This window comes from Orcinus orca, chromosome 3 (genome assembly GCF_937001465.1).
Source record: "Orcinus orca chromosome 3, mOrcOrc1.1, whole genome shotgun sequence".
Lineage (NCBI taxonomy): Eukaryota > Metazoa > Chordata > Mammalia > Artiodactyla > Delphinidae > Orcinus > Orcinus orca.
Window position 1 is genome coordinate 74,908,032 of NC_064561.1, and position 25,943 is coordinate 74,933,974.

The 25,943-nt window shown below is 38.3% G+C and overlaps 1 protein-coding gene across 3 annotated transcripts in view; it reads right to left on the reverse strand.

Annotated features, from left to right (window-relative positions):
- Window positions 1-2,776: 2,776 nt before the first annotated feature.
- The window catches only part of HSPA4 (heat shock protein family A (Hsp70) member 4), a 42,691-nt gene continuing 19,524 nt past the window's right edge, over window positions 2,777-25,943 (reverse strand). For 2 of the 3 annotated variants that reach the window (XM_004279917.4, XM_049707235.1), the window contains 15 exons: window positions 25,288-25,387; window positions 24,505-24,638; window positions 21,565-21,809; window positions 17,563-17,639; window positions 15,921-16,072; window positions 15,321-15,427; window positions 14,760-14,893; window positions 13,355-13,536; window positions 12,229-12,318; window positions 10,329-10,481; window positions 9,317-9,442; window positions 8,421-8,528; window positions 6,599-6,718; window positions 5,159-5,320; window positions 2,777-4,977 (listed from right to left, as the gene is read on the reverse strand). In XM_004279917.4, coding sequence (XP_004279965.1) covers window positions 4,774-4,977; window positions 5,159-5,320; window positions 6,599-6,718; window positions 8,421-8,528; window positions 9,317-9,442; window positions 10,329-10,481; window positions 12,229-12,318; window positions 13,355-13,536; window positions 14,760-14,893; window positions 15,321-15,427; window positions 15,921-16,072; window positions 17,563-17,639; window positions 21,565-21,809; window positions 24,505-24,638; window positions 25,288-25,387 — 2,094 coding nt within the window. In that variant the 3' untranslated portion in view covers window positions 2,777-4,773. Of the gene's footprint in view, window positions 4,978-5,158; window positions 5,321-6,598; window positions 6,719-8,420; window positions 8,529-9,316; window positions 9,443-10,328; window positions 10,482-12,228; window positions 12,319-13,354; window positions 13,537-14,759; window positions 14,894-15,320; window positions 15,428-15,920; window positions 16,073-17,562; window positions 17,640-21,564; window positions 21,810-24,504; window positions 24,639-25,287; window positions 25,388-25,487; window positions 25,612-25,943 lie in introns of those variants that run through there. The other variant, XM_033405907.2, reaches the window with a different exon arrangement.

Sequence of the window (25,943 nt, forward strand, 5' to 3'; positions counted from 1 at the left end):
GGCCTGCTTACTTGTGATAAGAATTTTAAGTGCTCTCTCCCTCCATTGATCCAGGACTCCAAATCTTACCAGTCTACCTGGACTCTGAAGGATGTACACACAGACACAACTAATGGAAATGGCCCCAAACATAGCTCCATTTTTTTTTCTGCTTGTTGTCCTTGAACCTGGCAAATCCCAGGTTAGAAGTATTTCCCCTTCTCTCCCTCCCTGCCCTTACAGCATGTGTCAAAACTGGAGTGACAAGGTCAGGATTAGCGTGGCACTTGCTCATGGTTATTGGACAGATCTAGAAACCAGTCTGTATTTTCACATCCTCTGAGATCTTCCCTTCCCTGATCCCCCAGAAATGTATTCCCTCCGTTACCATCCTGGAAATGTTGCTCCTATCCCAACAACATGGCTGTTTTTCCATTTTGCCTCCTAGCCTGCTGCTTAAGAGGTCACCTCCTTGATTTCTACAGTTACGGCACCTGCTCCAAATTGCAGTAATCCAGCTCAGAGGACCAGGGCATTGAGTCATATCCCAGGGCTGCTCCAGCCAGAGGCAAGGGAGCACCACCCAGGAAAGGAATGCCATGGTCTCCGGGTAACTGAAAGAAACTATCCCCTTTTGCACACAAGACAGCGGGCCTAGGATGCTGCCCACCTCCTTCCTCCCCAAGTAGATCCCTCATTTCAACTAGGCCAAGCTTCCTGACCAGATACTCTCCTCCACCTGCGGCCTCACTGCACGCCCACAAAGCCCAGCTACCCTTCTAAAGCATCCTCTCAGCATCTAACCCCACTGGCCACTGCCACCTCTCACTTCTCAAATCTCCCTCCTCCCTAACATGCCTCATGGATGATCATTTTGGCAGCTGCTCGTTTCCTTCAAAGCTTCCACTTCCTCTTCCTGACACAGCCAAACACCATCCTTTACTCTCTAAAGCAGGAAGAACACACCCTGACGCCCAAAGCTTCCTTCCACATCCAACTGTAGCTTCAGGATCTCTCGATTCCATGTCTGTACAATTTCCTAATCTTATCCAGACTCTCACAAACATCTGCACTGACTCCTGCAGACCAGAAGCTCCACATGTCTATTATGTCTTTTATTCCAGGTTTGAAACCTTGGAGCCATTCTTTTTGAAATATATTTTTAATTTAACATTATAAAATTCCAAAATGCTTATTACAGAAATCTTAGAAAATACAAACAAGCAAAAACTTACAAAAATCACTCACAATCCCACAACTGGGAGAAAACCATTTCATTTTGAAACACCTATCCAGTTTTGATATTTATGCAAACACCTTCCATGTTCTTTCCAAACATGGGAAGCTGTGCGTATTGTTTTATAACCTGTATTATAATTTTACATACGAAATGATCTGTTAAGCTACTTAAAGAAGAATGATTGAAATCAATCAAGTATACAAAGTGTACTACCAAAAGCCAGCTCAATATGTCAGTAGGCCCCTGAAGCCTAGCCTGAGTTGCCTTGTCATTACCCCATAAAGGTTAACTACTTCCTCTACTTCTAACAGCATGGTTGTTTTAAAGTTACTTTTCCATCTTCCCCCTTCCTCCTGTACCAAGACCTACCACTTCCCCCTTCATTTGGCTCATCCCCCTAAAACATGGATTATTTTAAAAGTTCCACTACCTCCAACTTCCCCCAGGCCCCACTCACCCTGCACATATCACATGAGCATCCCTAAAACATTGTCACTCTCAGGTCAGGCTAAAAGCCCCAGTGCTCCACACCAGGACTCCAGTCTCTCAGCCCTACCACCTCTGACAGCCAACAAAAACCCCTCAAGATGTTTGATAGGCATGTCAAAGGCCACTGGTCTAAAGCCTCTGTGTGAATTCTCATCAACCCGACGGGAGCCACAGAAGTTCTTCACGTTAAGCTGAAGCTGCCCCACTGCAAAACCATCCCAACAGCCCTGGCTTGCCTCCAACACCCTCTTCCCCAGTGACACAGGGGATGCTGGTATCTCTCCTGGGTAAACAGGTATGCTACTCTTTCCAGGTGATTCCAACAGCCCTATAAAATGGCTACACTCTGGATAATCACTAGCTAGCTGGCTTCCCACTCATATTACCAGGTGTCCACTCTTCTCCCTAAGACAGAGGCCCAGAAAAAAAAAAGACTTTACTCCAGACAATTCTTGAAGGTGGCGGACACAGGCCCTGTTGGTAGGCCTGGCACCGGGACTATTAAGTAGCAGGACTACAGCGAGGAAGGCCCCAGACCCCTCCCCATCTAGGCCCTATGCTTTGTATAGTTAGTGTCTCTTCTGGTGGCTTCACCCCTTTCAACACTCAACACCACCCCACATACACACCAAGACACACATACATGCACACACTGTTGGAACTGTCACTGGTAACAACTGTTACTAGCACATTCTGGGCCATGTCCTGTTCTTTGAAGGGGCAGTCATCAGTCCTGGCACTGGCCTTTATAGGGCCGTAACCCACCTCCTGCTAATACCAAAACCCTCAAAGGCCCAGTCACAGAAACAAGGTAAGGATTTCTAAGTCAGAGAACTGGGCCAAGACTCAGCGTGGGAGAATAAGTATGGAAAGAGCTACTTTTTACCACCCAGTGTGCTAAGCCTCAAATGTTCTTCAGAATGGAGGTCTCTGACAAATGTTAACTACTTGGAATTTAGCTTAGAGGACTCTTACCTCTAGAGAAGAGTTTTTATTTAAAACACAAAAACATACAAACACACACATACACACCCTTCATTATGAAATTAAGAAAACCATTCCTTTGAGTGTAAGACAGGTTTCTTTTTATTAAGTTTTCCTAAAACTTGTCTCATGTTTACTGAATGTTTTTCTTTGTGTAAGAACATAACCTGGAGCTTTAACAAACCAATTGGGACAATGCAAGCTGGATAAATGCTTGTCTGCACACAAGTCATTGATTACGATTCTCTGGCCTGGCCTCCATGTAAATCCAATTGGTCTTAAAGCCTATCTAAACAGAGAGCAAGCAGACCACATCACCTTATTTCTAGTTTAAACTTTAAACCTCAACCTCACCCCCATCCCAAGACCCACACCCTCCCCCACACACAAAAGAAAATTTTTAGAAGAAATGGCCATTAGGAACTGAGTCAGTTGCCTAAGAATTGGCTTAATCCTGCAGCCAGCACTCCTAAGCAGCTCTTCGCCTCACAGCAGGCCAGCTGGAACTCTTGAAGCAGGACAGGTAGAGAATGGATAGAGGAGGCTCTAAGAACAGGGCCAAAGTCCTGGTGCTGCGAGGCTTCCACACATGCTTACACTCCAACATAAATACACTTCCACCTTCCTCCTCTAAGTGATGTTTCTCTATAGCACTTTAGAGCTTGTAACACTCTAAATATTTTAGTGCATGAGATGGACAGAAACATATTCTAGGTATGCAAGGTATAATCTTATTTCTAACAACATAGGCCAAAATTAACAGAGCAGCTCTCTGTTAATACAGATTAACAATTACAAAGGTCCAAAAAGTAACCAACAAAGATTGTAACAGTTTCTAGGGCAGGTACCAGCTCTGGCCTCTAATACTACAGGTTTCCCTTAGTTTCCAAAATGCCTCACTCTTATCAACACTGCCCAAAGGGCAGTCACAGGGAATGCTTTGGTGCTCCTGACACTGGCTGCACAGTAAGAATGAGGTGTTGCTAAAGTCAGCACCACACTTCTTTAACACTTATTTCAGACTCATCCAGTACAATCCAGTGCATCTTAGTTTTCTGTATGATCTGTCCGCTGTTTAACACATACAAATTGGCAGATTTCATGACAGATATTAACACAACACATAAGTGATTGTGAATGAGCAAAAAAGAACTTTTAACTCTTGTCGTAAGACTTCAAGCTATACCTCAAATTTACACAGAACATCTCACCTGAATAAGCAGGCCAGGATACAAATCTTCACACCATAATTAACAAGAATCAGTCCCTCAGTTAAATTTACCAGGCCTATATCCAACAGCACATCTACCCAATTCTAACCTTCCGAAGAGAAAATTATTTAGACTTTGATACTTGGGATATTAGTGGACATACTTTCAGGAACATACATTCTTAGGAAGAGCCTGCAGGTCTAAAATCCTCAGTTAACAACTTGCTCCAGGTGAAAGGATCTATTTTCCCAGGAGCAACACACGGCATTTGTAATAGGAGCTCCTTTAACTGGGGGAAGATGGGAAGATAGGAAGACGGGGTGGGAGTCCCAGCGGAGCTGACTGACACGTGATGAAGCTCAGAGCATACCTTTTAGTTGTTCTGTTAATCCATGCCATGCTCTCTAGTCCTCAGAAACAGAGGGAGACCCCTCCTCCATCCCCACACCAAGCGGGGAGCCTTTGTGGCAATCTCCACAGCAGATCTGTGAAGCACAATTAGAGTTCCTGCCATATATGTCATAACAAGTCTGCTTGACAGCTAGGTATAGCTTGTGCTATAGCTCAACTTTCTAAAACAAACTTCTCTTTGTATAAGCATGATTAAACATAAAAGGAGTGAAGCATAAGCTCAGTAAGACTAACTGGGCTTCTAAATAGTACCATTATGAAAAAGATACAATGCACTTCATTTCTGTATCTAACTATTTCGAAGTCAAAATGCTCCATACATTACCTATATCTCCCGCCACCCAAATCCCCTAAAAACTAAGAAATCTCCAGTATTTAATTGCTCTAGTTGATATTTAGAACAAAGTTGACAACTTAAAGCTTTATAATAGTCTGTTTTAATATAAACAATTGTTGGAATCAATCAATGTCCATTTCAGGAAGCTTCTTGTCTGAATCCGAAGGCAGAGCTGTGTCTGTACCCTGCTCAGCAGCCTGAGGGCCTGGGCTGTCTCCTTGTCCATCTACTGGTCCATTCTGCTCTGCATTTTTTTGCTCCTCTTTTGGAGGTTCCACTTTGGGTTTCGGCTTTGAAATTATAGGGCTACAGATACTCATCAGCTCCTAGAACAATAGGAGAGAAAACTGTGGTTTCTTGTAACAAATTTTACATGGCATACTAAAATCCAAGTCCACCCTATCCCCAAGCCAGAAGCAAAGATGCAATAATGAAATTCTCTCCTATTAATAATAAATAATGAGACTGACTAGAAAAGATTATTAAATCTTTAAAATCATACATTACTTTAATTTTAGCTTCAATCTCTTTTGCCTTGACAATTGGATCCATGGTCAGACTCTGCTTGTTCTGCAGATTCAGCTTGTTATTCATCCACTCCATGGCCTCATTTGTGCTTTTTTCTACCTTCACCATGTCAGCAGCATCCAAATGGTCATACTGGTCCTCCTGCAACCAGTAGCCAACCAGACAAGTGTCAAAGGATGATACTGTCCCTACTCAAACATTGCCTAGTTCTTCACCATCTTTCAAAAAGTTACAATCTTTCCCAAAATGAAGCCCATCTAGCCTCACAAACTACATAGACATTCAATTCCCGAAGAATTCAGAAAAGTAACCCCAATTTTTAAAACACAGAGGAAATACATTTAAAGGCCAAAATTACACAAGGTGGTAATTAAAATGCTTCAGCAGTATACATAGCACATGCTTTACACAAAATCTTATACAATGCAAAAAAAAAATTACATATCATTAGGTATGAGACCTGAGATTTAGGCATCCTTGTTAGGAACCAAAATAATAATGAGTACAGTTTTTTAAAAGAGGCCTCTCAGGGCTTCCTGGTGGCGCAGTGGTTGAGAGTCCACCTGCCAATGCAGGGGACACGGGTTCGTGCCCCGGTCCGGGAGGATCCTGCATGCCGCAGAGCGGCTGGGCCCGTGAGCCATGGCTGCTGAGCCTGTGCTCCACAACGGGAGAGGTCATAGCAGTGAGAGGCCCACGTACCGCAAAAAAAAAAAAAAAAAGAGTCCTTTCGAAAGAAGCACAATTTTTTAATTAAAAGTAATTTTTTTAGAAAGCTCAATTTATCTGTCTTAAAGTTTCTTACACTGACAATACATCAAGATCCTTGAGTATAGTAGTGGACTTAACCAAACTATTTACCAAAGTTTGGGAGCCATCGAAACTCTGGAATCAGACCTCAGGCCAAATCCCAGCTCCCCCAATAGTAACCTTCGGTGAGGATTAAAGATGTTAGAAATTATCTATAAATGTTGATGCTACCACCTACTTCATAAGGGTACTGTGCAAATTTAATCAGATAATATATTTATGGAGTATATATCATATAGTGCTCAAAAATAATGAAAGTAGTTTATTGTTGAGACAGTCCTACATCTGCATAACAAACCAAATTATTTGCCTAATGTGTTCTAACACCAAAATAAAGCAAGTTAAGTCAATGACCAAACATTTCAAAACAAGAAAAGGAAGCTGAATAATATTGCTCAATTCCATAGTCCCCTTATTAAAGAGAAGCAGCAAATCCCAGGGTTCTTAGTAAGATTAGATAAAATATTATACTTTACATTAACATCCAAAAAGAAAATACTATCATTAAACAACTGTTAAAAAGAAGACAAAAAAATGCTACGTAAATGTCTCAATACTTAACTCTACCGAAACAACAGTAGGGAAGAGGAGAAGAAAATAAAAAGATACCTTGTTTTTGAAAGAGCTGATTACTTTCATATACTGTTGGATTTGTTTCCCTAGTTCGTCAAATAATTTTGGTCTTTCTTCAGATTCCTGGAATCGTATCTTAATAGGCTGACCTAGATTCTTAACAGAAGAGAGAATATACAAATTCTTCACAGGGGAGTTTAAACTTTAAGAGTAGTATCTTTCTACTAAGACTGATTATGAATTAAAATACGTTTAATCTCCATGTTCTATATATAAGAAGTTGAATATTTTTCCCCAGCCAATTGAAATATATCCTCAGTCTACATGAGAATATACCTCAATACTGTGCCAAGTAGAGCCACTTCAATTTGTCACTTGAACCCTAGTTCTCAAAATACATTAGGGAGACAACCAAAAATTAGGTGCCTCCAGACAGTGATATGGTATACTTCACCATATATGAAGTACACTTGGAAAAATAAAAAATAAATTTTCTTTTAAACCTGTATCTGACAAAGCCTCCAGCTGTAACCATCAATTTACCAGATAAGATTAAACACCAGAGTTGAAAAGGAGCAAAATCCAGACCAGGAATAAATCCTCGAGCACGAATGATCAAGTTTTTTCATCAACTAAGTAAGGGAGGAGAAATGGTGGAAGGAGAAGTACAGACACAGATTTAAGAGACATATCAATAGAATGTATGGACCCTGTTTGGATCCTGAGTCAAACAAACTAAAAAATAATTTATGAAGCAACTGGAACCTGAAAACAGACTGAATATATGGTGATATTAATGGTGACATTAAGAAATTTTAATGCATGTGATAATGGTACAGCTTAAGGCTACATTTTCTTTTAAATACACACTGAAATATTTTTGGATTAAATATAACCTGAGACTTGCTTAAAATAACTGGGAGTGGAAACGAGCAGAAATGAAACAAAATCAGACATAAGTTGACAACAGTTGAAGCTATTATTCTGTCTACTTTCACGTGTTGGACATCTCCCATAATAAAAAGTAAATCAAAAACCTCAATGGCAAGGATCTCACTGGAGAATCTTTATATTCTTGCCAGAATGACAGGAAACTGCAGGCACTGTCCTTCAGCAATTCCATTCCAGAGGTTAGTCACAATGGCCCAGTTTGACAAGAAACTAAGTAATCCAGAGAAATGCAAAAAGTTCTTCTTGTGTATTTGCATCTTTTTCCAAACAAAAGGCCTCGGGCTTCCCTGGTGGTGCAGTGGTTGGGGGTCCGCCTGCCGATGCAGGGGGCGCAGGTTCGTGCCCCGGTCCGGGAGGATCCCGCGGGCTGAGGAGCAGCTGGGCCCATAGGCCATGGCTGCTGGGCCTGCACGTCTGGAGCCTGTGCTCCGCAGTGGGAGAGGCCGCAACAGTGAGAGGCCCGCGTACCACAAAAAAAAAAAAAAAAAGGCCTCAACTTTAAATAATTCTTTGTACTTTTAACTCTAAGGTGTAACTATCAGCTTCTTTAAATACAAAACCAGACACTTCTGCTCTATTGAGAATCAAAGCTGTATACACGCAGCCCTGCTCCAACTGCATTGCAAGTACCTTTAGGACAGGGATGCATCTTGCTAGTCTTTCAATCTCTTGACACCAAGAACATAGTCAAGCTCCAATTCAGTGAAACAGTTTAGGTCTAAACTCAATTTTCAGAAAAATTCTTTTGCTATTAAAAAGTTCTGAAAGAAAGTGAACCTAAGTGATAAAAAGTATAGCTCTTCAGTCACTTTCAATCTGCCTTCAATTACTTAACATGAGAATTACTCTCAATTTTGAGATACTCTCCATGGAAACTACAGCATTTCTGCTTTCAAGAGTCACTCACTTTTAATTCAGCCAATTTATCAACATAAACTTGCTTTGGCTGGTCTTCTCCATCCTCATACAACCAATTTTCAGTATCTTCTAGTTTTAAGGTAAAATTGTTACGGTCCTAAAGATGAAGGAAACATTGCAATTTAGTCAGTCAAAAAGCAGTAGATTCACAAATGAAGAAACAGGCACAGACTATGATATATATGGATTTTCTTTAAAATACGGGGGAGTGGAGAGATGGGGATATGGAAAACAAGACTGACAAAATGTTATTTTGCTTTATAGGTACAAAGGGGTTTATTACACTATTTTCTCCGCCGTAGGGGACATATGAATATGTTTGAAAATTTCAGAATTAAAAACTACATTTAAAACTAAGTGAGTTACGTAGTTAATAATACTGTAGTGCATATATGAAAGTTACTAAGAGAATAAGTCTTAAACGTTCTCATCACAAGAAAAAAATTTTTTTAAGTACGTGTAGTGACAGATGTTTAACTAGACTTATTGTGGTAATCATTTAACAATGTATATGAACATCGAATCATTATGCTGTACACCTGAAACTAATATAAAGTTATATGTCAATTATACTGAATTTTTTTTAAGAAGTGAGTTAAAATAAACAGGGAAAAGTGAACTGATTTAAAGAAAAATACTAGGTAAATAATAGCATGCAAAAATGTATCAAAAAGTGACACACCAAAAAAAGAGTGATGCACAACATCTAACCTGTGGGAAACACTCCATCAATAGAAAATAAAACGATATAAAACTTTTCCCCAAAAAAGTGCATTTTTAATCATTTTTCTGTATACCTACAGATACAAACTTCCCTTGTTAACTACATTTAAGGATCCTGCCGGAAGACGCACACTAAGTAGACACACTGCAGCACATACTTACATCTTCACTCACAAACTTCTCATATTCACCACTAAGCTTGTCTCTCATTTCGTACACGTATTCTTCTACTGCATTCTTAGCATCATTCCTCTCCTTCTCTAGTTTATCCTGCATGATCATCTTACCCTGTGAACAGTACAGTTAGACATTCAGAAAACTGAGACAATTTCCCCTTAACTATCAAGTAATATAAAAGTAGAAAAGCCTTCTTCCTCAAATCCTTTTAGTTCTGCGAATCATTCACGGAAAGAGAGCTGGAAGCATCAGTCCATAGTAAATTATGAAGATCAAGTGAGAGTTCTGTGGGTGTACTTAGAAAAAAAGAGCAATAGAAGAAATATCAAGATGTTGAAACTCAAAAGCAAAAATAAGGAAAAGAATTTAAGACAAGAGAACTTTAAGAAACTATTAGCTCAATGTCACAAGGTGAGTATACTCTGCTTGTATTACATACACAGGAAAATCAAATTATTCATATAGTATAGAGGCTAAAGGGTCTATGAAACAAAACTATTCTAAGATCCAATGTATATATGATGAGAAACCTCACAGACAATAATTAATTGAATAACTGTGCTCCAGGGTCCCAAACCTTGCATCGCTCACCATAACTAGAGTTACATATTGACTGGCAACAGGGAAAGGAACTAATAAACAAAATATTAAGGCTAATGTAATTTCTCCTGCTGATCAACTTCCCTGACCCTGGCCTCAAACATCCCAATCGCTAGTGAATAATCAAACTCACACACCCAAACATGAATGATACCTCCCCTAAATGTCAAAGATCTCAAAACAGAATTTTTAGCAATAAAGACATAATATCACCATAAAAGAATTTTGATGTTATGTCTTGGGATCTATTAAACTTGTCCTCCACTACCCCAAAACCTAAAACTGTTCTCAAACCCCATACAACCTAAAATACATGAAGGTCACTAGACACAGAGTTTGAACGTTACGGTCAAGTTAACTTTTTAGCTTATTGTTCTAGAAGACTTAAAATAACCACCTCATTTTCAATGTACAAGTTGAGCATCTCTCTGTCTATCTGCCATAACAGCTGATTCTCAATTGGCAGGTCCACAGTACTGGTCTTCACTTTTGCCTTCTTGGCTTGAGGGGGCTGGTCCATCTTTTTGTCTTTTGACCCAGCTTGAGAGGTCTAAAATAACAGAAATCATTAAGAACACTTATACAGACTCTTAAACTTCCAAATGAGTCATGTTTCAAAAGCTGGTTTTGCTCTTTTATTAACTTAGTTTGTGTTCTTACAATATCTGGAAAGTTAAAACTATAAATATTTTTGACTATAAATAGTCAAATCCATAGAGATAGAAAGTAATGGTGGTTGCCAGGGGACGGGGGGAGGAGGGATAGAGGAATGGGTAATTGTTGCTTAATAGGTAGTTTTAGTTTGGCGAAATGAAAAAGACTGTAGCACAATGTGATTATACTTAACACTACTGATCTGTACACACACATACACTTATTTACATACATACACACAAAAACAACCTGCCATAATCCCACTATCAACATATAATCACTATTAAATATTCTCTAATTTTCTTCCACTCTTATCTAAACATATGAACATGCATAGGAAATTAGTGGGGAGAGGGTATGAAATTTTTAAGGATCAGAAATCCAGTACTAATATGACTTCCAGAGTATCTGCACCTATTTACATTCTCACAAGGAGTAACAGAATCCATTCCACTGTACCCCGGCCAAAAAAAGGAATTCATTTACCATGATCTATTATTTTCGTTGGGTCAATAACCTTTTTTCACAAAGTTATAAGGCATACTTATTTCTTCAAATAGGCTAGTCATATTTCATCCAGCGTTCTCTTGGGATCTTTGTGATTCTTCCCCCCAAGTGATTGACTCTTTTAGTTTTTTTCTAATCTTCTATTATTTGTCTATGCAAGCTTTTATTGTTGAATCTATTCACCTTTTCCTTTGTGATTACTTTCATTGCTTTTACGCTTTGAAAGCTCTTGCTGATCCACAAATTGGCGCGGGGGGTGGGGAAGGCAGGCGGGTCCACCTCTCTCCTTTCTCCTCCCCGACCTTCCCAAACACAGAAAAATACGTACTTCTCTTGCCCACTGCTGCCCCCAACCCAGGCAATAACAGGTCTTCCACCTTGGAAAAGGCCTACAGTACACTAAAGCATCTATGAGGATAATTTCCTCTGCATTTTTTTTTTTTTACAATTATTTGCACAGCTAAAGGAATAAAATTTGTTAACTGACATGAAAATGGGTACCAGACTTAAGCCTCCTAAAGGCTCTGCCAAACTTTTTTAAATGCCACAATCAGAAATACATTAGAAGGTGAAATTATACACTGCAATGTCAAATAATTTGAAAAAAAAGCTGTTTTCAATGCTGATGACAAAATTTAAACATGAAAACTCAAAAGTTAAAGAACAGGTTGTAAAGGATCCAAAAATGCTACATATTCATTTAAATACTTGGGATAAATATTAACATTATTTACAAAATATATTTCAAAACATTATTATTGAAAACTGTATTTCAACAAAAAGACAAGTTTCAGAGAGTTGACAAAACTTGAAAGAAACATCTTTCATTGTTTATTAGTAAAGAATAAATTATGGGTAGGATGACTATTAGTAACAGCCATTCAGAAACCAGCATGAACCAATCACTAGCCTAGTAAAACTAGGGCTTCTGAGTGCTTCCTTCCCACAAACCATCCAGACTGAAGTTCAAAGACCATTTTGCCAAAGGTACTTTCCAACCATACTACAAAATCTTGCTTTAAAGACTGTTCAGATAAATGAAGATTTCTAATATAATTCCCTTCCAAGACATAATATGTCAGCCAAAACCATTATGTAAAAAGATGGCAAATCATACTCTAAAACACAATTCATACCTCCATTTCTTCAGACTCTGCCTTATTTTCTGCTGGTGTCTGCTGCTGTTGCTCTTCAACATGTGGTTCCTCCTGATCCACTTGCATCTTCTGAAAAACAGGTCACATCAAATCCTGAAACTAGGAAATACTAGTGAAAGACTAAGCAACCTTCATGACACATTGGCAAAATCACATGATGTGGAATTCCTACTAATTACCAACAATCAGACAACCCAGACTCAAATTCCAGCTATAACACATATGTTACACTTAGAACATGAAAGTTTTCCTCTCTGGATCTCGGTTACTACATCTGTACAATGGAAATAACTCTTGCCTTGTCCTTATATAAACAGGAGCGGCTATAGAACTACACTGTAAAACCATAGCAGTACTTATAAGCACACAGCGTGGCAATATTTAACACAATAAAATCCTAAGAAAGCATGAGTTTCTCCTAGCTTCCTCATGAGTACATTTCTCTCAAAAGTCTTAACTTTTTCTAGCAGTTTTTAAATCAGCCTTTCCATCCTCAAAAGTACAACCACTGTGTACATTAGGGGAGGTGGACACCTTGAAAATTCTGTTAAAGGTGTTAAAAGAACAAAGGCTGACAGAAATGACAAAGAAGGGAGAAGTTTGTAGAGACCTTGAATCACACTGGCTTTCAATGCCTGCAGCACATTATAATGACCTCGGAGGCTTTTAAAACTGACACCTGGGCTCTAGCCCAGACCAAGTCAAACAAAATCTGTGGGGATGAGACCCCAAACATTTATAGTTTTATAAAGCCTTGATTTTTATACACAGTAAGTACAAGACCCAGTGCATGATTCCAACAAATGAGTGAATTCTATGCTACCTGTGGAAATAATCAACTGAGACTCAGCATTCCCCAGTAATCAGAAAGAACCAAGAATAAGTCAAATTGAGAGGTGCATGGTCTGAAGGAGGAAGCCAACTATGTCCCACTTCTATACAAATTCTGTATAAAGACTTTGTGCTAGTTCACATATGATGGGGTACGCATGCAAACCTACTCTCAGCAGCTCTGTCACCCAGTCTATTTGCTAGAATTTCTAGACAAGTGTCACCTCTGAGCCATTATGAATGGCCTAAAATGGTATAAGATTGTCTAGATTACCTCTTCCTCCTTTGCATTCTGATCTGTTTCCATCGGTTCCTCATTTTCTTCAAACTTGTGCACTTCCACTAGAGATGCACTGGACACACTGAAGATGCCATGGACATTTACTCGAACCTTGACTTTCACTTTTGAACTGGAGCCATCCGACTGAGGGGTGACTTTCTGAACTGAAAACTGAGCTAAGGACATAAGAAAGACAAAAGAGAACACATAACCTAAGAGGATGAATTCAAACACAAATACATGCCCATACTGCCAGGTTATGTCCATTTCTCAGTGAAAGGTCAGTAACATGATACTTCAAATAAGCGAAGTGGGCACTCTTAGAATCTTACTAAATCATCAGATTTCTCCTTCCTCTCTCACAAAGAGTCAAACTCTTATTTATCTTGTCTCAATTAAGGACTCAAGTACCTCCTAACTCTTCAAACATGTCCTTCCCTCCAGTGCCTTACTCCAATTCATCTTTATAGGCTACTGCCAGATAAATTCCTAGAACAGATTTGTCCCACTTTCCTCTACTGAAAACCCCAGTGATTCCATACTGCTTGTCACTTATCAAGAAACTGACATTTCTAGATTTAATTACTATACCAGGGTTTTGCTTATGTTTTTTAATTCATAAAACTCTGTAAAATATGAATTATCACACCTAGTCCTGTTTTACAACTGAGGAAAACAGAGTAGGTTAACTTTCCAAGCTTCTAAGTGCCATTCAAGATATTCCTAATACTTTACCCATGTATTCTAGTTCCATAATTATCATATTAACTCTAGTTTCTCTCTCCTCGACTGGTATTATAACCAGATTCTAAGTTTCTCAGAGTCAATGAAGACTCAAGCCAACATGGTTCCATAACCTGTGATACTGATTATCACAATTTTCTAATGATTTTCTGTGTACACCTAACTCTATGTTAGGGTCAGAATTGAATCTCTTCAACTCCTTTCAGTAACTAGCACCACATTATGCACAAGGTATAACAACAATGTGCATTAACCAAGAACTACAGCCCAGGGAATTCCCTGGCAGTCCAGTGGTTAGGACTCTGTGCTTTCACTGCCGAGGGCGTGGGTTCGATCCCTGGTCGGGGAACTAACTTCCCGCAAGCCGCACAGAGCATCAATCAATCAATCAATCAATCAATAAAAATAAAAACTAAACTAAAAAAATTTTAATTAAAAAAAAAGAAAACAAGAACTACAGCCCACAATAGTAGATCCAATTAAATAATGACCATCCTGCTGGTTCTAAACCTGGTAATACGACTGCAAGTGGTTTTTTTGTGCGTGTGATCTAAAATACCTAAATTTCAGCATTCTACTTGCTTTGCTATTCCAGTTCTCCCAAGCACACATAATTTTTTTTTCTTTTTTTTTTAATTCCCAATTCTTTACTTACCTATAGCAGGATCTGGATAGGGCAAATCCTGAGGAGCGCTATAATAGGCCTCAAGAGTGAAAGGTTCCTTTCTATAAAATGTGAGTACTTTAGAGAAAGGAGCAGCATGATTTTTTGAAAAGACTTCACAGTCACTGAACAGAGAGAGGAAAAAGACAAAAACACAAATTTAGGACATTGCTAACACTTTTTACCCATGTATTCTAGATTTGTAATTACTGTATAGCTCTAGTTACTCTTCTCAACTGGCACTGTTTGCAGATTATAGGAGTTCCTAAGAAAAAAAATATGTGTGTGTGTGTGTGTGTGTGTGTGTGTGTGTGTCTAGTGTCAGTTTTAAATATATATATATACTTCAATCAGCACATAAAAGGCACCAATTATTTCAGCAGGATCAAATAAAAGAAGCTAGTAAGGACACAAACTTATTCTGATGAATGACTAAATAATCACTTTGCTTCATGCACTACGGCAAAGTATTACAGATGTGTATAACTTGAAATGGAGAGTATTTTCTAAGACTTAACACTTAAGTAAAAAATGATTAAAAAACATTATTACCTTGACCCTTCTTCAGCTGGAGAATTCCATCTCAGAGATACTGGATATGGTACTACATCAGTGATAGAAAATTCTCTGACTTTGAAAGCAGGCGATAAGATTGCACACTAGAATAATAATTTTTAAAAATTCCATTTGGCAAGTAGACATACGAACTAATTATTACAATACCTATAAAGAATGACTTCAGAAGACATCTACTTACATTAATAACTTAATAGTACCTAAATAAGTGGTTTTATAAATGTCTATCATTTGTCAAACCACCCATATAATCTAGCTATTCCTCATTACTTTTCCATTAACCTCAACCTTTATTTAACTGATGTATAACACTACTTCATGCAACAAATATGCCAAATTCTAGTGGTATTTCAGGCTTACGTATGTTTCTAGTAACTTATTTCATCTTGTTACATGTTATATAGTACAAACAATTCCATTTATGAACACAACTTCTGATACCAATTTTAAAACAGAAGTTTTAGAATCTTAGACCTTAAGATCACTGAGCTGATCTCAGACTAGCTGGATACATAAAACCACTGCTGTATTTACAATGACCTATAAATGGCTACCTGTGAAAGAAAGCAAGCTCACCTGCAATGCACAGCCTCTAGTAACAGCTTCATCGGCATTTAGTGTTGTACTAAGTTCTTTACCAAAAAATTTGCTGATTTTCTCTTTCACTGCAGGGATTCGTGTTGCACCACCAACTATCTCCACTGCATAAATATCTTCTTTCTTTAACTCTATTTAAAAACAATTAGAATAGACATTTATATTAAAAGAATCTTTTAATTAGTATTTTACAGTGAAATAAAAAGAGCAATATAACATCTTATCACAACAAAATAATTCACAAATGTATAACAAAGCCCCACCACCCCTAATCCCCTCCACAATAACACGTGAGCGCGCACACACAGACAGGTGCACGCTCAAAATAATGAGGGCAGAGTGGCACGACAATATTGGGACTTAAGAGGTGAGAGCAAGGAATACCTAATGTCCTACAGTACACAAATCCTACAATCTTGGAAACAGCCTCACACAAATAAATGTTAAAACATCAGTAATTAAGCTGGCCATAAGGAAAATAAAAGGGCCTCAAAATATTGGACTATCCCTGACATGGCATGTAAAAAAAAAAAAGTATGCAGATGCACATCTAGTCACTCCAGCACTCCAGCCAGAGTATAAGCATAGGCCAGATTATAACACAGGTACAATCTCCTCATATCAGAAGGAGAGAAGGTACACACCAAGGCTCTGCTGTCACTCATAAAACACCTCTTAATACCACCTGGTTGGGAACTCCCTGGTGGCGCAGTGGTTAAGAATCCGCCTGCCAATGCAGGGGACACGGGTTCAATCCCTGGTCCAGGAAGATCCCACATGCCGCAACTAAGCCCGTGCACCACAACTGCTAAAGCCTGCGCACCTAGAGCCCATACTCTGCAATAAGAGAAGCCACCACAATGAGAAGCCCACTCACTGCAACTAAAGAGTAGCCCCCACTAGCCGCAACTAGAGAAAGCCCACGCGCAGCAACAAAGACCCAACGCAGCCAAAAATAAAAATTAAAAAAAACAAAACAAAACCCACCTGATTTCCTGGTCACATTTTGTGCAACAAACACTGACAATTTGTTGAGAAGGGCTATTTAAAGAAATGGGCTGACCCAGTATGGAAAGAACATGCCCATCTGTGATAATCATTCTGATTTAAGAGCTGAGCCTGTGTCAAGATTAGAGTACATCTCAACACCATGAAATAGCAACCAACACAAGAGTGGACTCTAGGAAAAGGTTTGTCAAAGGTTTGCGGAACATTAGTAATGCATTCCTAAATCAAACTTCCACCTTTTAGCCCAAGATAAAATTAAAGCATCCTGTTAAGTATGTGATTATCATATCCTCCCTTTACTTATTTTTCAACAAAAGATTCACTGACAAAAAAAACCTACAAGACTACCACAGCAACACTGCTAAAGACAATTTTTACCACCATGAAATACCTGAGACTGTAAATCCATCTTTGAATCTGAATTACATTTCCTGGGAAAACTATCAGATTTCCCTAGACACTACTGGAGGTCCTCCAGGGGGACGATATTGATAAAAAGAAGTTTCATATTGCACTGAAGTAGTTCATACAATGAAAATTTGTAAAACTGGAAAGAAAAAAGTAAGTAACATTTTCCAAAGAGTCCAAGATGAACAGTCACAATAATACTTACTGGCCTGTTCCAAAATACTACGGAGTGGTGGCTCCACTCTAGCTAAGAGATCATCACACATCTCCAGAAATTTGCCTCTATGGAAAAGAACAATAATAAGGTTAAATCACATTCCACTTTTATGTAAAATAAATCTCTATAATCAAAAAGACAGATAACAAGTACTGGCAAGGATGGAGAGAAACTGGATCTCACACACATTCCTGGTGGGAATGTAAAATTGGTGTAGCCACTCTGCAAGAGTTTGGCAATTGCTCAGCATGTTATATATAGTGCTCCCATATGACCCAGCAATTCCACTCTAGGTATCTATCCAAGACAATTGAAAACACATGACCACACAAAATTTGCACATGAATGTTCATATCAGCATTATTCACAGGCAAAATAGTGTGAAAAACCCTATTATCCATCAAGTGTATTCAGCAAAAAGGAACAAAAACAATAAAAGTGACTGATACATGCTGGAACATGGATGAACTTTGAAAACAATATGCTAGGTGAAATAAGCCTATCACAAAGAACACATTATATATGACTGACCCCATTTATATGCAATGTTCAGAACTGCCAACTCCAAAGAGACAGAAAGTAGATTAACCACTGCCTAGGGCTTGGGGGAGGAAGAACAGATGGGGAAAGACAGCTAATGGGTACAGATATTTTTTTCTCTTTAATTAATACACTTTATTTTTTAAGACTGGTTTTAGGTTTACAGAGAAATAAACAAAATGTACAGAGAATTCCCATACACCTCTTACCCCCACACCCAGTTCCCCTGTTAACATCTTGCATTAGTAAGATACATTTCTAACAACTGATGAGCCAATATTGATACATGATAGTATAAATTAGGGTTCTACATGACTTGACAAATGGTGTAAGTATTCACCATTACAGCATCATACTGAATAGTTTCACTACCCTAAAAATCCTCTGTACTCTACCTATTCATCCCTCCCTTCCACTAAACCCTGGCTAACCACTGATCTTTTTACTGTCTCCATAGTTTTGCCTTTTCTAGAAGGTCATATAGTTGTCATATAGAATGTCACATAGTTCTAGAATATCATATAGTTGGAATCATACAGCCTCTTCAGGTTGACTTCTTTTGCTTAGAAATATACATTTAAGGTTCCTCCACGTCTCTTCACAGAATGATAGCTCATTTAGAGTTTCTTTATGAGGTGATGAAAATATTCTTAAATTGGGTTGTGGTAATGGCTGCACACTTCCATGAATATATTAAAACCCAGTGAATTATATACTTTAAATGTGTGACTTTTATGAATTACATCTCAAAAAAAAAAAAAGAAAAATAGTGGAGGTATAGAATGCACCCACCAGAATGGCAAAAATTCAAGATCACTAATACCAATATTTGGTGAGGATGTATAGCAACTGAAACAGTTTAAAATGACGGTTTGGTGGTCCAGTGTTTGAGACTCCACGCTCCCAATGCACGGGGCCCGGGTTCAATCCCTGGTGAGGAAACTAGATCCCACATACCGCAAGTAAGACCTGGAGCAGGATGCATGAATGAATGAATGAATGATTTTTTTAAAACTCTTAGCTTTGTCTAAATAAATAAATAAATTGATGGGTAGATGGAAGGATGGATAGATGAACAGATCAATAGGTATGTGGAAAAAACAAGTACAGTTAATATTATCAGTAGACCCTAAGTGGCAGGATAAGGATGTTCACTGTAAAATTCTTTCAGTTTTGCTGCATATTTGAAAATGTCCAAAATAAAAACATGAAAAGCAAAGGTACAGAGAGCATTCTAGAAAGATGGCAGCAGCAGTAGAGGTTGTTCCTTTTTTTAAAGTTTTATTGAAATTTAATTCACATACCATAGAATTGACACATTTAAAGTGTACAATTCAATGGCTTTTAGTATATTCAGAATTGTGCAAACATCACCACTATCAATTTTAAAACCTTTTCATCACCCTAAAAAAGAGTATTTTCATCACCATTAACATTATTCTCCCAACTCCCCCACCAACCCTACAGCCCTAGGCAACCACTCATTCTGGACATTTCATATAAACAGAATTAGACAAAATGTAGTCCAGTTTAACTTATTTCTTTCATCTAGCATAAACTTTTCAAGGTTCATCCATGCTACAGTACGCATCTGTATAACATTTTTTAAATTGCCAAATAATATTCCATTGTATGGACATATCACATTTTGTTTATTTTATCAGTTGATGGGCATCTGGGTCGTTTCCATTTTGGGGGTATTATAAGTAGTGCTGCTAAGAACATTTATATATAAATTTTTGTGTAAATGTGCTTTCATTTCTCTTGGGTATGGAGTAGAACTGCTGAATCATATGGTAACTCTATATTTTACTCATTTTTATGTGAAATAAGTATTTGAGCTTTTATTTTTTTAATGAATTTATTTATTTATTTTTATTTTTGGCTGCATTGGGTCTTCGTTGTTGCACACAGGCTTTCTCTAGTTGCAGGGAGCAGGGGGCTACCCTTTCGTTGCGGTGCGTGGGCTTCTCATTGCAGTGGCTTCTCTTGTTGCGGAGCATGGGCTCTAGGCACACAGCCTTCAGTAGCTGTGGCATGAGGGCTCAGTTGTGGCTCACAGGCTCTAGGGCGCAGGCTCAGTAGTTGTGGTGCATGGGCTTAGCTGCTCCACGGCATGTGAGATTTTCCCGGACCAGGGCTCGAACCCTTGTCCCCTGCACTGGCAGGCGGATTCTTAACCACTGCATCACCAGGGAAGTCCCTTCTGAGCTTTTAGAAGAGAAGTGTGCACTGCCACTAGAGATGCACTGGACACGTTGAAAATAGCTTGGTGATTCCTCAAAAAGCTAAACATATGATTACCACATGACCCAGCAATTCCCCTCCTAGCTATATACCCAAAAGAACTGAAAACAAGATACTCAAACAACCTGTTCATGAATGTTCATAGAAACACTCGTCACAATAGCTAAAAGGTGGAAACCCAAATGTCCATCATCAACTGATGAATGGAAAAATAAAATGTGATATACCCACACAAATGTAGTATTATTTGCCATAAAAAGCAATGAGGTACTAATACATGAATCTAGGAAACATTAAGTTAAAGAAGCCAGACACAAAAGAAGCCAAACATATACTGTATGATTCCCCCTAACACATCATAGATACACAAAAAGTTGCTGTTTAATAATAATGAAAACCATCACTTTCAAGTAGAAGAGAAAGGTGACTACAAATCTAGTTACTAGGCACAGTAATCTAATTGTGGCAGATTAAAAGCAATTCTGACTCCATCACAATTTTCTGAAGATGGCTCAGGCCACCCTTCTCCAAACAAGCCATCAGTCTTGCCTGAATTCTACCAGTAGAGTTCACATACTAAAGAACATCCAATCAACCTAACCAGATAACAGAAGCATTCTGGGTATTTCTGAGGATAGCCCTGAAATGTCAGTTACCCAGAATTCTTGTAGTATTATACAAAAAGACCCGTTGTCCTCAAGTGATACTGAACTACTCAAAACCACCAATTTCTGAATCAATGACTAAAGCAAATTCAGTTTAATCCTGCACTAAAGCACTTTGCCCTGAATTTATGAAAACTGGTAACTCACGTGTAATACATGCACATGTAAAGGAACTGCCAATTTCCTGGAAATAGTCTACATTATTAGACTAACCAAACCCAGCCTTCACATCAAAGGCAATATATGGACGTCCCTGGCGGTCCAGTGGTTAAGACTCTGCGCTTCCAATGCAGGGGGTGCGGGTTCGAACCCAAGTCAGGGAACTAAGATCCCATGTGCCATGCGGCACAGCCAAACATAAAAATAAATAAATTTTTTTTTTAAATAAAATAAAGGCAAGATCCTGAATGGCCTCTGATTTTTACCTATAGAACTGAAGTTATATAACATCCATATAATTTCAACAATTAGCTAATTAAGGCTAATGTAAGTAGAGAAACATCACAGTTCAGTTTACCATCAAAATATTAATGATTACCTATTCATAGTTCCAGATACATCAACATCATTCATAAAACATTCGATGCTCAAAGGAAGGTCTGAAGCATTTGCACTCATCAATTTCTTGAGTTTCTCACACTCCTGAGACAGTCGTAATAATGCACGGATTTTGGACTTTATGTCTAGCTTGTATTTCTTCCCAAATTCCTCACAGAAGTGATTTACTAGCACCTCATCAAATTTTCTGCCTCCCAGTGTTGTGTCAAATGCAGTGGCCAGAACCTTTGAAAAAAAGATGATAATTAATTCAAAAACGAACCAATTTAAAATTTTATCACGATATATATTTAACTGGTAAACTGTAATAAAAAGGCGAGAAGGGACATTAAGGTTGAAACAAGGCAATGCACATGTGTCATTTAATCTTGGTTACAACCACTATGGAAAGAGACACTGCAATCCCCAATTTACAGATGATACAAAGACCTAGATAGATCAGATAGGTCACAGGTCACAAAGTTATTAAGTGGTAGAAATAGAATTCAAAACCCAACCTCAATTCCAAAACCTATGCCTTCTCCACTACACCAATCTGACTCCAAGCAACAATTATAATTCAAGGCCCAATACACTAACATGTCATGTACAGTTCTAGTCTTATTGCTACCACAAAACTGTGAATAATACCAAAGGCTTATTTAGTTCTATGCAATTTACTACCAGAAAATATGCTAAAGTCCGAAGTCACAGCTATCTGTTTCTATTCAACATAGAAGACTAATTAGGTTAGGTTATCCTTTTCCAAATCTCTGGCAGATTAGAAGCAAACTAGATCTAATCAGATCCAATAATAGAAGACTGGCTAAATAAGTGATGACCCACACCCTTAAAACAATCTCTTCAAAGAATGTTAAATGTCCTCAGGAAGTTTTTCTTAATAAGTGAACTCATAGGAGAGGAAAAAAAAAAAGACAAGACACAGTTCTGTGTAATTCCAATTTTGTTTTCATAAAAGACTAGAATGAAATACACCAAACTGTAGTAAGATCATGAATGCCTTTTCTTTATACATAAATGTTCCAAAATTTGATTTTGTAATAAGTATTTTGATAATTAAGTTTTAATTATAATTGGAAAACTGACAAGTAACAGCTGATAATGAAGCAGAAACTAATACACATCACTTTGACTCAAAGACAAGGCTAAATTATGGCCAGTATCTTCTGTCGAAAAAGGTGAGAGGGTTTCCCTGGTGGCGCAGTGGTTAAGAATCCACCTGCTAATGCAGGGGAGCAACAATGTCAATGTTGCTCCCACACACTGCGGAGCAACTAAGCCCACATGCCGCGCAACTACTGAAGCCCGCGCACCTAGAGCCCTGGCTCCGTAACAAAAGAAGCCACCACAATGAGAAGCCCGTGCACTGCAACGAACAGTAGCCCCCCGCTCACCACAACCAGAGAAAAGCCCACGCACAGCAACGAAGACCCAATGCAGCCAAAAATAAATAAATAAAATTAAAAATAAATAATTAAATTAAAGTTAAAAAATGAGAGTACAAAATGGAATTTAGAAATAATCCAATTATGGATAAAAGTAAAGCTTAAACAGTGAGAATAACACTTGGTCCATCATTCATATCTGTAAAAATCGTGAACCTCTTATTTCCCAACCATCCCAAAGATTTGTATTAAAAAAAAAAAAAAACATAAAACCACAGAAACAAATCAGAATATAAAGCAGAGGCAAGTCCAGTTTTCAAAGAAGCAGGATTGTAACAAAGAGAAACTCAAAATGCCCTCCAAACCTAACAAGTACTTATTTTGGGATAGGTAGTCCACTCGACCAACTCCTAAATTGGAAGCAGAAAACCAGTTTAGACTTGGCACTAAGAACCTTGATACAGAACCCAAATAATACTCAAAATATCCTTGGCTCTTAAGCAAATTCTAGATAAAATCACCAAGCCAGAGAACTGATTTTATATCCCACTGAGGAACTAGCATATACCATCAAATTTGACTGTGACTCACAGACATAGAAAACAAACTTATGGTTACCAAAGGGGAAGGGCGGGGGGGATAAATTAGGAGGATGGGATTAACACTACTATAAATAAAACAGATAACCAACAAGGACCTACTGCATAGCACAGGGACCTATACTCAATATTTTGTAAAAACCTATAAGGGAAAAAGAATCTGAAAAAGAATATATATGTATAACTAAATCACTGTGCTACATACCTGAAACTAACACACTGTAAATCAACTATACTTCAATTTTAAAAAATAAATTTAAAAAAAACCCTCACTGAACACCTAAAATCTATACCTTTTACTCTGTATAAATTTGACCTTAATAAAGAGACTAATACAGGAAATGTGTATACATATTTTTTAAAAATTTTTTCAACTGTGACCATGATCACCCTCTGGTCCCTCTCTGCCATTAACACTGCTAGACTTCTCTGTGTACAAAACTGCTTTCTCCAGAGCTCTAACGTCTCCAGACATCTAGAATATCACTCCTAGTCTGGTTTCTTTCGGCCACCCAAGTTCTAGTCACTCCATCCTGTTCCCAGACCACTCAAAACCTTAAGAGAATACGTTTATCATCTCCTCAATCCTCAGTGTAAGATATATGAAGGGACTACATGTTAAAGATTCCTCCTAGTAAGCTTGCAAGGCAAGCATTATTTTCCCCACATTATAGGTAAGAAAAATAGGCTCAGGACTCTAAGAGTTTCTTCCTCAAGGTCTATGCTCTTTGCTTCATACCATGTCAACTCTTGATAAATTATTTTGGGCTTACAACTTCCACCCAACCCCTACCTACCTAATTCCAGGTTCAGATGGCTCATACCAAGTTTCCACTAGTGAAACAAAATTCTTCAACCAATTATTTTAAGTTGTCTCTCATAAATTCCTAATTAACATACACTTGTAATACAGTCTTCTGGAAAAAATATACTTACTTTAAGTTTTCCTCTATTAAACGCACATACAGAAACTTGATAAGAAGAATGCCCCATGTCTACAAAAACTACATTTCTTGGTTTCTCTTCTAAGGCAGGAAGATCTTGTTTATAGATTCCATATGCAAGAGCAACTACACAATAAGAAAAAAATTCAACATGTTATCATTTAAGTACTAAACTTAAAATTCATTTAAGTAGGAAAAAACAGACTCTGTATACAGATCCATGAAAGACTCAAAATCTTTATAAGCTCTGCATGATTTATTCATGAAGAACACTAACTTCAAAGAGTTAAATGCCGACATTCACTTAGGCTTCCTTACGTTTCCAATTCCAACAACTTTGACAATTTTTCCCAAAACCACTTCCTCCACTTCTCCAAACATTTCTTCCCATGTTTCTACTATCCTTGTGCCATCTCAACATTCCCATATATTCTACCCCCTGAGATGTTACTTTATACCCCACCCCTGTAACTCCACCAATCCACAAGCTGGAGAAAAACCCAATATTTAAACAAAAGCAATACTCCAAACACACAATAAATGCGTTCCTTCCCAAACAAGCATGCAATTAAATACCAAAGTAAGTGCTATGAGGATACAGAAAAAGCACTTCTCAGGTGAACTCTTCACAGAACGTGACAGAGTATCCAAAAATACTATGACACACAGGTGGTAAGTGCTCCAAGCAAAACAGGGAACAAGAAACCCTAGGGTTTTAAGATTTCACAACCTTCAAGACGGAGCAAGTCAAGAATTTCAGTTAATAATCTCTTACCTGCAGTAGTTTCATTCATTAATCGAAGGCAATTGAGACCAGCAATCTGTGTTGCATCCATCACTGACCGTCTTTCTGCATCAGTATAGAAACAAGGAACCTATAAAAAAATTTGAAAGTTTACTGTATTATGGAGATCCCTCATTTAAAATATACCTGTCAAACAACAGTAAAATCCAGAAACGTCCTCAAATACTTACAGCAATTTATTCTGTATATGACCAAGGAAGTATTTCAAACCAGTAGGAGAAAGTTGGACTGTTCAGTAGTCTTGGGACAAATGGACAGCCATACAGAAAAAATAATAAAGTTGTATCCTTACTATTCACCTAATACCAAAATATATTTCAAATCAAAAATTTAAATGTTTTTTAAAAGTCATGAGTACCATAATAAAAGGGAATCTTTACCGTCAAAGAAAAGATGGAATTTTCTAAATATAACACAAAACCCAAAAGAACCGGCAGGTCAAGGTGGGAGTCCGCCGGTGGCCAGTGCTGGGTCCCAAGCCGGGGTCGGGAGATCAGTGGCACACCTGGGCCAAGGGCTGCAGCGGGCAGGGCCGCTCGCTGCCTCTCGCTCGCCTGGCAGCAACAACGGCAGACATCAGTGAGGCCCGTGGGGACTGGAGGCGCAGCCCGGTGGGTGGGACGTAC